Source organism: Branchiostoma floridae, chromosome 12 (assembly GCF_000003815.2).
Source record: "Branchiostoma floridae strain S238N-H82 chromosome 12, Bfl_VNyyK, whole genome shotgun sequence".
NCBI classification, from domain to species: domain Eukaryota; kingdom Metazoa; phylum Chordata; class Leptocardii; order Amphioxiformes; family Branchiostomatidae; genus Branchiostoma; species Branchiostoma floridae.
Window position 1 is genome coordinate 20,914,467 of NC_049990.1, and position 13,609 is coordinate 20,928,075.

The window sequence follows — 13,609 nt, forward strand, 5'->3', positions numbered from 1 at the left end:
TCCTGGAATATCAGAAGGTCAGTCACAAGTGTCAGCCTACGATTCTCGACGTCTGGCTTTAGCAGTCTTTAAACGCCCCCTAGCGGAATTGGCAAGAACGTCAAGCGATGTACTGTATTGTTTGTTCATTTACTGTACAGGATACTGGAGGTATATGATATCGATCTACCCAGTAAAGAAATGATCCGACGAAAAGGTAAGCTGTAAAACATTTTATTTGGAGTTCTGTACAAAATGTACAAGATTGCTTTTGAAGCAAAAATTGCAGCGGAGCTGTGCGCCCCACATGCAGAATTATATCTTAAGATCTTCGTCAATTTTACACAACTTACAACATAACACAGCAGCGTAACAAATCCGACAGATATTTACAGAATCACTCGTGTGTACAGACGATATTTTCCTTACATTACGTACTGCACTTTAGTGTGCGACGCCTCTGCACACGAATACAATTTCAGACACATTGTTTTCTTGGGTACAACAAAGAAAGACCACACAGCAAATAATTCTCTACCAGCAATGAAAAATGGGATCGCAGATTCAACTAAAAATAGCACAGGATGGTTTACTACACTACAATAGAAGTACAATCATAGATGTCACATGTGATATTTCATATGAGGATTGGTTTAACTATGATATATTTTTGGGATCTATAAAGTATATCATGGGACCAGCGCATAATTTAGGCTTCATAAGAACAATTACGGATCCGTAATAGGAAAAAAAAGTTTGATACGACGGTGACTGTCTGGGTATGCAATTAAAATGGTTTTGATGGAATGTTTGAGTCAGTCGACTTGTAATTTGATATATTTTGGATAGCACACAGCACTCTCTTCCAGAAATATTTTCTGTCATCAAATATTATAGCTAGAGCAAATTTGATCACAGCCCAACAAGGGGCCGCGTCGTCTATGTCATTTAAACATATTGGGGGTGGAGGGATATTGAGTTGATAAAATTGGTAAATTTTTACAGTCAAAATTCTACATTTTTTCCTCAAAATAATTTTTGTTTCGTTTTGGGAATCTACGATACTAGGCGAATTCGCCAGGGGTCTTGTCATGTTTTCAGTGCTCATTTTACTTTTTCAGCGTCGAAAATTTGATAAAAAAATTGAAGGGTCGGGGAGAAAAAAGGGGAAATTGTTTTTAAGCTGTCATTGTCTTCAATAGAATTGTCGACAAGTAATGGCATTTGGGTAATCACACGGAATTCATTAGCATATTTATGTTTGATTTCCAAAACACACAAGGTTTGCGAAGTATGGATATTCTACCTACATCAAATAATATCACAAGAAAATGCTGTAAAAGCTCTTCTAGAAGCAGCAGCTCTTTCGTCGTACCAACAATCATCAAATATTTTCCACAAATTGTTTCTATCTAATATATAGAAAGAGATAATGTTGAACATTGCGTTTGTTGGCAAATTTTGACATTCGTGTTTCAAAAATAGACTGATCTAAGAATTAACTGACGATAATTGTGGTACAATGTGGCGCTTGTATTTCTCAAACAACGATGGAAGGGTGGATATGGTAACGCTTTTTTGTTTAGAATTTGACTCTGTTTTGCATGAAACGGTAAATATTTAATCTCCAGGCAGATTTACCAGTGGCATAAGATATTATCAAAGCTGGCTAAGGAGTACAGCTGGACAAATGGAGTCATCAGCCACTCCGGTAGCCAAACACACTCTTAGGACGGCTTCACTCCTCTGACAGCTTTTGATACTATCTTATGCTACCGTAGGATCTGCTTGGTGATTGGCAAATGTTGACAAATTGACGCCATGTTGGTAGGGACATGCTGTCATTGATAATCTATCACACTCTACCAACCGTTTTGTGTGTGGGAAACTGATATCGACGTTAAATCAATACCATTACTAACGGCCTTGGCGAGGGTGGTCCGCCAATAAATCTTCCCTTACAACTGTCACTTGAAGGTACAAAAAACTTCGTGTCTGGAAAATCGGGACGTTTACACACACGTTAGCCACAACAGAATCCTGCTGTTGTCTTAAACTATATCCGCTAAATAACACATTTTCATAGAAAATTTCTATCTCATTCTTTGTTCAAAATATGGTCCTGTCTGGAGTTCACGATGGTTGAGACGAAATCCAGATTCTCTGAGAGATTTTTTTTTCCTTTCTTGGTGGCGGTGAAATTTGTCCAACAGTCGATTTTGTTCAACTTGCACTCTAGTCCTTGCGATGACGGTGGATTCAAGTCTTCAAAAAACAAGTCTCTCAATAATAAATCTTCTCTCAGTCTACACTGCTATAGTCTCAACGTGCCGAACACTGTGGCCAACAGGGCGGTCAGTAGGAGTGAGACAAAGTCTAGCGCGCTCCGTCTAAGCTGCGATGCCGAATTAACCCGCCTGTCGGCGCTCTTGGCCACGGACGGTAGCGTTGTTACTCCATCTCCCCTGCCGGCGTAATTGCCGTCTGTAGACTCCGATCTTTCCGTGGGATCTGAAAATATGCAAATGAGACGAATATTTAATGCATGACGTGATAGAGTTATTCGTGAACTATATTACCCTCTGAAAACGTCACAATCACCCTCCTAACATCTGCTTGGAGATTTACTGAAATCCCAAACCCTAACCTTATGTAAATAGGCCGAATTCAATGTACAAAACTACTCCTAAATAGCATGTTTTCTTCATCGAGTTAAAACCAAACAGGAATTTTTATAGCTTTCTATTTCAAACACTTTCATCAAAGGTAGTGATTGGATCTCATCAAGGAGGTTCTTTCTTGATCTAATTCGATGAAAACACTTAACAGTGGAATTGTCCCATCCGGAGTCTTCCCTTCCTAATGCAATTCCAGGCCAATGTTACTTCCGTGATTAATCAGACACGTAATCTAGACCGACATAACAGATATTTTCCCAATGTTATTGACTGTCGACAGAACTCCGAGAGTCCGTGCCAAGGGTCAACACATTGTACATGCGAGGTGAAAGTATACACATGTAGAATAAGATAACACTGACAATTATAGCATCGACAAAATAAGCAAAATATAATATTTTGGAACAACAGAAAATTCTACGTCCCATTCCTTTGATATCGTTTTTATTACCCCATCCCCGTACAAATGAGATGTGGTCATAAACCATTCTAGTTTTCATAACAGTAAAAGCGATTGCAAAAAATGCTTTTTGGGAACAATTCTTTTGATTTTTCCTTACACCCCCCCCCCCCCCCCCCACACACACGAGATGTGGTTATAAACCATTGTAGTTTTCATGCCGGTAAAAGCGATTGGAAGAGAGGCTTTTCGGAGTAGAAAATTGCATTAACGATGTTTAGAGTCAAGGCCAGCCACAGTAACGGTATTGCCTGACGACTTGTCAGGTAGTCTGCTCTGGTACATCCATCACAGCCAACATGAAAGGCAGTTATAGACACAACAGTCCCCAGGGAGTCATGGATCACGAGAGAAACAAAGCCAGTGGCACTGACATTGTCCCTTTCACTTGCTTCTTCGTGAACTGCATGTAATTTCAATCTCCGAGCAGATCCTACGGCAGCATAAGATAGCATCAAAACCTGGCAGAGGAGTGAAGCCGACCTAGGAGTGTGTATGCAACTCCCTTTGGCCGGCTATACTCCTTTGCCAGCTTTGATGCTATCTTATGGCACCGTAGGATTTGCAGCTTGGAGATAATGTACCATGGTGGACCTCGAAAAATACTAATCTCCAAGCAGTTGTTGGGACAAACGGTAGATCTGATTTTTTAAACTGTTCCATCTTCCTTTTACACACCTTTTTTCACTAGAGTCTATAGAAAACAAGCGAAATTATACTTACCCTGGGTACCAGACAGGATCGGGTAGCTAGCGAGTTTTGTTCGGGGACGCAAGGCAGTCAGCCCGCGCTAATATAAGATCGGTGGGCCTGACTGTCTTGGGCCACCGAATAAACTGTCCTAGCTGCCGGATCCCGGCTGGCCCCCAGGGTAAATCATACTCTGAGAAGAAATATAATTCAACCCACCTCCTCTTACTCTGATGGTGAGTTTCATGTATGTTGGAGATTCGCAGTTGCCGCCTACTCTGTTGTCCAATGTGTCTAACGTGCCACCGGAGGTAGCTGGAAAAAAACACAAAAAACATCGACGTTAGAAACAACTCTTTCCATAATTAACTTAATTGTGATAACATATTTATCTATTTTTGCATTGTAAAATATGTCAGATTTAAGTATACGTTGATATATTAAAAGCTGTATATGGTAACAGAGAGGGAAATTGTTTTGGTCTTTTACCATTATTCCTAAACAATGGCAATTTTAGATATACTCTTACGATTGGTGTTATGTTGTACTTTTTTTTAGGCACCAGTATTGTTCCTGAGAACGCTAGGTTGTACTACTTGTAGTACTATGTCATGTTGTGTTAGGCCATGTCATGTGATGCCATGTTGACGACATTGTTATGTTATGCTACGCAGCGTTTTGCCCGATCGTATGTTTGTTATGGTGTGGACTTACACGTGCGATTTATGTTTTTTGGAATACGATAATAAGATTAGATAGATATATTTGCAAAAGTATTCACACAAGGAAGCGTACTCGGACCCCTATTAGACATTGTACATGTTAACAGAGAGACTAGTGTTCACGTCTCTTGGCATCATGCCACGCAACAAGAACCAAGCCACTTCCAGGCAACACTAGCGAAAGTACAGACCAAGTGGCTACTGGCTCCACTACGGTATGGTCTGTGAAAACTTCGTTGTCGAGAAAGATGTTTTGACTACTGTTCCCCTTAACAAGACTGTTAAAAATCACTTGCTCTGGTGTAAGCTCCTTTCAACAAACGACTGAGAAAATATTGATTACTATACATGCAAATGCACATCCTTCGGTCTACATAGCGACAAAGAAGTGTTTTTATAGGTTTACCTAAGACTTAAAAGGGAAGGTCAAAACATGAGACTTTCCTTTCCTGGTGTTATTTTAGGCTAGAGGTCACTACATGGCGGAATTCCTGACTTTATATCAGTAGTTCATCTATATATCTGATCGTTTGAAAGAAGAAGCCATGGCTACAAACTAACAAAGAGTTTTGGGGACACAAATTCGGCGGTAGCATACCAGACTGAAGACCTTGGTTACAAATATAGTTTCCGTGGGAGTATATTAAAGTAACTCCATTTAGAATCTTTACAACGGGTTGCTATGTAGCTCTGTAACGCTACATTGCCAAGCTGATTGTACTAAACTCAACTCCATTCTTTTACTTTCTAAGTAACGTTATTTCATTTTGTTCACGCCACCCCCAAAATAAAAAATATATACAATAGTACGCAATGGTTAACATTTTTCGACTTTCAGAATGGAACTGCTCTTACAATTTTTATAAAAACACAACGTCTGTTTCTGCCGTTTATATCATATGTCGACCTGAAACTTCAAAAATATTTAAAATATGCCGTCACAACAACATTATGATTCCGCGTCCTTTAAACAAGCCTCCAAGCTATGTGAGTATTTGTTGTAAGCTCCCAGTTATTTGGGTGTTTGTTGTCAGAACAATTTTCCGTGACATTCTTGGTGGTTCCTTTTGCAAAGACAACAAGTGCCTTCTTGTCATCACTTTTGTGAAGATTGTTGAGAACTATTTGTTAGTTATCAATCATGCTAGCCCCTCAGTCTTTTCGTCATGCACTTATCGATGTAATGCCGGGTATGTGTTCCTAAAGTGGAGTTTATTTTTGTAGTTTGAGTGTTTTGAGGTACGAAGTGACAAGAAGTAGAATGCCCTCATGCCGTACAATTTTCTTGTCAATTTTTGGCATTAGATATTAAACGATTTTGTGTGTGTTGGTTTCAAGAACAGCTAGAAGTCATTCTGTGTGTGTTAGTTTCAAGAACAGCTAGAAGTCATTTTCAAAAGCTAATACGTATTGAAGTTTCGTTCGAACTGAAAAAGAGTTAAACTCGTAGCTTTCGAGATCCTGAAATATTTTTGCATAGTTGAAGATTTGATAGAAATGTGTTGTAACACTGAATGTATTGCTCTGTCTTCTGCACCTGCAAAATTTGACCTCGCCATTGCAAAACCCCTGAAGTAAAGTCTTTTTCATGGTAACGTCAACAATTCTATGCGCGCCTGCATCTATTTGCGCTAGCGAACCCTTCCAAGCCAAGGAAAGTTGCCGAAGCGGTTCTATAAGTAGCGGTCCGGTCATGGGAGACTTGTAACAGGTTGTTCAGCGTTGTACAGACTGGGACAGGGTCACGAGTCTGGCACAGAACCGCGGCTTGGTGGCGTGTTAGCCCCCCGTCGCTTGTGTCTCGCGTGCGGGCGTTTGTTTTTATTGCAGGAGCGTTCAACGTTAAGGTTAATTAGACTTAACGACGAGTCCAAATTCCAGAAATAGCGAGGAGGCAATTTAGGGTTGACTACATTTGCGTGTGGGGACTAATTGTTAGGTGTAGCGGGGTGTACACATTGCATCATGTCCCGGCTTGGACGGTGTCGCCAAGAACGGATACACTTCTGACCTCTGGTAGAATACGGTAGCTTTAGATGCGGAGCTTCTAAGTACAAGATAAACAGACTGCCGTGGAATTGCTTTCCTCGTCGTTATCGGTCGACTTGGATTATGTGGAGGGGGTTGGTAGTTTCTAATTGACTCTCCGAGGTCAAGTTGATAGAAATCGGACAAAATTGTCTTCAATTTACTTACACCAAACTGCATTGTATCTATTTTAGCGGGTACCCCTAGACTGTGCCAAGTTGCGCTGGGAAATTGCGACTAGTTTGCGAATTTGTGCCTATTTTCCTAGCCTCCATAGCAGGCTCTCTTTGCTTTTTTTTGTCTTTTTTTAGCTCATAATACACTTTTGCTGGCCACAAACGACCCAGTACAAAACGAAATGGCCAGCAAAAGTGTATCATGAGCAAAAAAAAAAGACCCAAAGAACCTGCTATGGAGGCTACTGTTTTCCGCCTTACCATTTTGGCGTCTAATGTCGCCTGTTTGCGCCACTTTGCGAACGCGTAGTTTTTTTAAAACCCACTACGACCATTGGACTGACACTGACACCGCGTATTACTCCGAAACAAATGACGGAATCGCTCGAGGATTCCATGTGTCAGCGGTGACAAACAAGCACTCCTCTCCGTCAGCTTTTCCAATTTGCTTTCCTTCACGACTTTTCATTTCCCTCATCTCATGCGAAATTGCTTCTCCTCAGCCTAAATCCCTGCGTGTATTAGCCCATAATCCCCCATACATTTACGTAACGTCTTAAGCGGGCGTTCTAAGTTAGTAAATCTAGCTTCAGTCCTCGGTATATGCCTCTTGGGATGACAGCACGGTCAATTCCCAGCCGGAGTAATGACCTAATGGCGCCATCACTACTCTGACGATAAAGCCACTCTCTCCTGGTTTCTCACCGCACTTGGGACACCGGTGCGGCACTGTAGGGTTCGAAAGATTACTCAACGAGTTTTGATAAAGAATTTTCTTACGCTTTGTGTATTTTGTTGTCTTCTAAGTCATACATTTACGTATTACACTATATCTAAATTATGAAAAAAGTGGACGAAAATAACACAACAGTGCCGCATTGAACGAACCCCACAGTGCTGCACCGGTGCCCCAAGTGCAGCGAGATACCACCTTTAACTATGTGCATCGGCCACGGTGCACTGTACTTCAATTGTGTCCCTTAATCCACCCACCTTTCAGGGCTTAATCCCTCTGGCATTTAAACGAACGTCTAAAAGCATAACTTGGCGTATTCGACTTGAAGGGGCATAAATTATCGGAGTGGTTCGCCGTAAGACACACATTATCTACTGTGGTGACCTTGGTTGCCCTCCAAGGAATTTTGTGGGTAATAAAAGATTGGAAATGCATTTCTGGTGTTTTATTGGCGTTTTCTGCAATATTATTTTGGAATCTACTACTCAATGCTTTATATGTTTTTTATAAATCTTGTTAATGATAACGTTACATGTATTGCATTTTAATACGTGTATCATAATTTGTAACTTTTTGCAGTTTGAAGACGGTATGTAATTATAGTATAAACTAGTCAGAATTATGAAAGTAAAAAGTTATATTGATATATGGAACAGTTTATTATAAACATGAACTGCTAACTCTCTATTTTTTATATCTAACGTATTCAAACGGAAATGTTGTTTTAGACGAGTTTAGAAGGATGCTTTTTGTACTGTATTATAAGTATTGGGTCTGCTGAAATTTGCAGCAGGATACTTACCTATATAATAGTAATCTTTTCCAATGTTGTTTTAGACGAATTTAGAAAAAGTTTTTTAAAGTATTTGGTTGAAATATGCAGCGAGGTACTTACCTATATAATAGTAATCTTTTCCCTTTTTGAATTCCAGCCCGAACGGTGACGGGCTCACCTCCTGAAACAGGACCGTCAGAACAAGGTCCGTTTCGGGCAGGTTACACCGAAGCAACAACCTGCCGCCCGTCGAGTTGCAAGTCTCGTAACCCTCTCGCGATACTTCGTACATGACGTTGTACTGGTTGAACAGCCTGGGACAGATGATGTCGAGCTTGTCGCCGATGTCCACTTCCAGGACGTACCCTCCCTCCCTCTGGAATCTGTACACAACAACAGATAATTACAGAGACATTAGATTACGTGTTACAACACGGTAAAATCAGTGATCACTTCCAGGACGTTCCCTCCCTCTGGAATCTGTAACCAACAACAGATAAATACAGAGACATTAAATTACGTTTTATATAATGCTTTCAAATCAGTGTCCACTGTTCCAGGACGTACCCTCCCTCCCTCCGGAAGCTGTACACAACAACAGCGACATACAGATACATTAAGTCATTGTCAAAATATTATACTAAAAACACACTATTATTACAGGAATAGAATGTATTGTTGGTATTGAAATTACAATACGTGTCAGACAAATTATTCCTTACTAAAGTAAGTATTAAAGTTGATTGTCTTTATCACAGTACAATACTTTGTTAGACCATTACTACATATACTGTCTTACAAAAGCGTAAATGTTATAAATAAGGTACAAAGCATTGGAAACGAAGCTGTAGCTGTACACAAGACTAGCTGAAAGAAAAAGCGTCACAATTCGTTTTCAATACATAGCGAAGGCAAATAGGCAAGTGACAGACTGTATCAAATGTAGGGAAAACTGTATTGCTTATTATTAGTTCTATCTGACGTTGCACCACATCGGTGTATAAGGTCTAACTAGACACTACTGTTCGATACAACCTGTCACAAAGGTAAATCCGCTGGCGCCTCCTGACAAGGGCGGGCTAAACCCGAGGCTTAGCCTAGCCCCAGACACAAAGATGGAAGGATTAAGAAGAATGTCAAATCTGCGGCAAAGTCTAGGAGGTCGGAGAGCCGGCTGCACACGACTATTATCCCACACAAAGCATAATTATACCTCTGGTACGTCAGGTAGAAAGGGATCATTACAACAAAGTAAGGTAAACATCAGGTAGTCTATCTAACCACTGGGTTAGGGGCTTAACCATTGACGCAAGTAGAGAATTATGACGTGTTTGTCTGCAAAATATGGATGTAATGTTAGCAAACCAAAAATCAAATCAAAATCTTCTATTTTAGGTTCTGCTTCATTTCCTACTATGTGTCCTGTGGGCATAGCGTATGCCATAGGCAACACCTGGTTTGTGCCAAATTCCAAGGTCATTTAGTTTCAATACGAGGGCGCAGAAGCCCGAAATATGCATTTTTAGTCTGAAAATGACCATAAAATTGATTCTGAGCAGAAATTTTGTTTCATTTTTTCATGAATTTCTGATCAAGTTACATAGATACAATCAATGACATTATACAGTATAATGAAATAATGTCCTTGCTAGAATCCAAAATGGCGGAGTGATTTTGACAAAATGGTGATCTGTCCACCCAAACTATCATCCCCATCTGACCCGCCATCTTGCCTTGTTGTTACCTTATGACCTGTAAGTGATGAATAGGCGGACATAATTAAAAGCCCGTCAAATTAGCCGGTTTAAAGACACGTTTCTCTGTAGCCGTTAAAGAGTTTAACGAGAACCATAAATTTCTTCTAACCTCAAAGCACCGTACCGCCATAATGACCAATCAGAATAGAGTGTCGTCGGATATTTACGCCTCAATCTACTGTATACAGTATAGACAAACTCTTCTGACATAATTATGTAATATAGTTTAGACTTAGTGTACACACTGGCATACGTTGTATCGAGTTAAGCTTTGATTTATGTATCTCTCTTTGTGTCAGTCAGTTATGTATATATTGTACATTTATGTAAGTTTAGGTACTACTGAAATGGTTGATATTTTCATTCGCTATTACCATATTTTGACAAGGGTAAGAGTCACGCCACTTGTATGAGCTTGTGAAAGTTTGCCTTCTTTGTAAACATTTCTGTCATGATTTTCCCGCCTTTTTACCAACCAGCTTGCGTTTGTGTGACAGGGTCTCGCCAATCACCCGAAAACGACAACTTCGCACGACCGGCGCTGGAGTGCTTACTCTCTTCGTTGACCTTCAACCACTCTTCCCTGACACCGGAAATTCTGTCAGAGTTTGGTCGGGAGACTTTTCCGTGCCACTGGGGTGTTATCAACCCCGCGTCATGCGAGTAAAACTTTCGAAAAATAAACACACTGACAGGGTTGCGAGGTGGTAGCTTGGCACGATGGTTGTCTTATATGTTCGCCAAATTTCTTTCAGCATTTCTTAGAATCTGACCCAGTCGAAATCTAATTTGCAAATCGTATTTTTCACCTCAGTCCAAGCACCATTCTCCAATATTTGTGTTCGCTTTGGAAGGTTACATAAACCATGTCGACACTTGAGAAACATGTGTTTGTGACGAACTACATATGTTGTTGAAGGAATGAGGTCACTTGCCATTTTTAATTGTGACTAATCATAAAGGGGATACGCGAAGCCCAAACATAGAATCAACAACGAGTTACTATTACACATTTATCCTTAATAGACCGAAATGGCCGTGTTGTCGGTGTTGATATCAAGAAAAAGAAAAATCTGTTTAAAATGTTCGTTTATCGTTCTGAAATATTTGCCGCAATTCATTCATCGCCAAGGCAAAACATATCAGTCGCATTTATGGCTTATTAAGGTAGAATGGTATACAATGGAATAAATATAGAACAAAGTAGAATACTAGTACAGAATGGGGGAGACTAAAATAGAACACAAAGCATAGAATGTTGCTAGGACAAATTGCAGGTCGTGCCATTGTCTGATAGGGGGGTTTATCTTAACGAGGGATTTCCTCGCCCGTCCACATAATGTACACACTAATCCGCACAACTCGGCACCATGATTACAGTATCATCACAGACTGGGTTTGTTTATCTATGGGTTCAAGGGTACAAGAGACAAGTTGTACTATTCAGATACACTGTTAGGACTACCCCTTGAAAAAAGAAGCCAAAACCAACTTGTCTAGATATAGGAAACACTAGTACTAAAATCAGTGTCTTGTTAGAATGATGCCAATTACTATGCTGGTCACAAGTATGTTTCCAAAGTTCAATTAGCGTTCGGGCACGAACTTGTAAGTCTGTTTCTACTAGATCAATAAACTAAGGAGGTTCCAAAATTCCATCAACGCTCTTCGTTAAAGTATGGTGGTTAACGTTTTTTTGCCGAACAATTGTACAAGTAAATTCTATTAACAATTTTAAGAAACTCATAACGTTATACTCAACAGAAGTATTGGATGAGATTACATACGTGCACAAATACGGTGTAAAGTATAATACATGTATATGACAGCAGCCACAAGCTTACAATATTTGAAGACTCTACCAAACGAAAATAGCGAAGGGACTGATTCAAAGAATTTCAAAACATCCAAATTGATGTTGTTGTTTTTTCAAACCATCATTGGCTTATGTGCAGTCTAACTCAGAAAATCATTATTCTACTCGTCCACTCCACCCCATGTCCGATATTGTCCCGTTCTCATGATGATGACCATGTGTAGATTGAATTAGACGGTTAATGAGGTTCGGAAATACATCTGTCTACAGCACATACCTCCCCCCTCATCCACCGGAATAGCCTCCGCAAAACAGTTGACAGAAATCGTTCCGTTTCAACCGTTTAGTGTAAACTACACTTAACTTTCTCACGTGAAGTATTTCAGAAACGTGCCAGAAGAAACCCACCGAACCATTTTACTATCAACCTCTGGCATTCCAACGGTATCTAACGCTTGTTCACCTTTATTCGCGGGGTAACCTATATCCGTTGTTTTGAAGAACATGGCATTTAGGAATATCACATAGATGGACAATGGTTTCGATCTAAAGAAATATTTCTGAAAATATTGCAGTTCAAAACCACCGTCCGTTGACTTGATATCCCTGAATACCCTGTTTTTGAAAACAACGAATATAGGTTACCCCGCGGATAAATGTAAGCTAACGTTACGTTCCATATTTGTCAATACGCTTATTGAATTTCCGCTTCTGACTACAAATATGCACCCACGATGGCATGTGCCAACTAGATTGCTTGTGGCAAACTGATCTTGGTGATGATTGCAATACACATGCCGATGAATTCGTGGCAAATTATTTTTGATCGGTGCTTTACCGCAAAAACCCTGTCCCAGTTGTGTGATCAGATCCATCTACACAAATTTGTCTGGATAATTTCAAATCTTATTTCGGCTTTAGCGACCAATATTCCGCCCCAAGAAATTGGCTAGCGATATTAGGACAAGGATACAGCTTTGAAAGATGCTGGCGAAGATTGTAAAAAGTAGAAAGTCTCTGTATTTTATTTTTCGTGCTTAGCATTTATAATTTAGAAGCATTCTTTGGTGCTTTCTTTTTGCTTAACAGGAATAAACGAATACACAATGAAGGTGGCAAGAAAAAAACTAAGGACAAGTACTTTATCTATCTTGATCCTCGACCGATGTTCGTTTATGTTTGGATGTATTTAGAGCGCGACAACCCCCATGGTACGTTAGAGAGGCATTCTAAAAATGTTTATACGAAAAGCTTTTGTAGTAACAAACGTCCAAAAATAGTAATTGTTTAGCTTCATACATAATTATCGTAGTCCACATGAATCGGGGGTGTTAAAGTGTTAAATCTCCTGACACAGCGAGTTTCAGCATTGTTTTTCTTGTGTAAGGGTCGCTTGAGACTCACGTTATGACCTCTGTTTAGGTAGTGTTTTGTGCACTTTACAAGTTTATTTACACCCCGCACTTAAGGATAGATTCTTACAGGACGGAGGCTAGCTTTCACGCATGAAAGAATTGTTGACAAAACTATACAACATCCGTATACAGCTGCTCAATAACGGTACTATAATAAATTATAAAATCCATGCCCCCCCCCCCCCCATGAAAACTGAGTAGACGTTTTCTATACGCAGATTCGTATCGACAGTTTGGTAGACGTTTCCTAAACTCCGATTCGTATCATCTCTTCACCTGTGACCCCTTTCGTGACCTGTCAAGCAGACGAGAAGAAACAGTGACAAGACTTTGGTTCACCTTTCCCAACAGGACCTTTCCCTCTCTTTGATCAACAC

At 40.1% G+C, this 13,609-nt stretch overlaps 1 protein-coding gene across 2 annotated transcripts in view; it reads right to left on the minus strand.

Moving 5' to 3' along the window:
• Nucleotides 1-197: 197 nt before the first annotated feature.
• The window catches only part of LOC118426872 (ephrin-B1-like), a 46,020-nt gene continuing 32,608 nt past the window's right edge, over nucleotides 198-13,609 (minus strand). For both annotated transcript variants that reach the window (XM_035836437.1, XM_035836438.1), the window contains exons 2-4: nucleotides 8,365-8,627; nucleotides 4,027-4,122; nucleotides 198-2,490 (exon numbers count right to left, since the gene is read on the minus strand). In XM_035836437.1, the coding sequence (XP_035692330.1) occupies nucleotides 2,294-2,490; nucleotides 4,027-4,122; nucleotides 8,365-8,627 (556 nt within the window). In that variant the 3' untranslated portion in view covers nucleotides 198-2,293. The remainder of the gene's footprint in view (nucleotides 2,491-4,026; nucleotides 4,123-8,364; nucleotides 8,628-13,609) is intronic.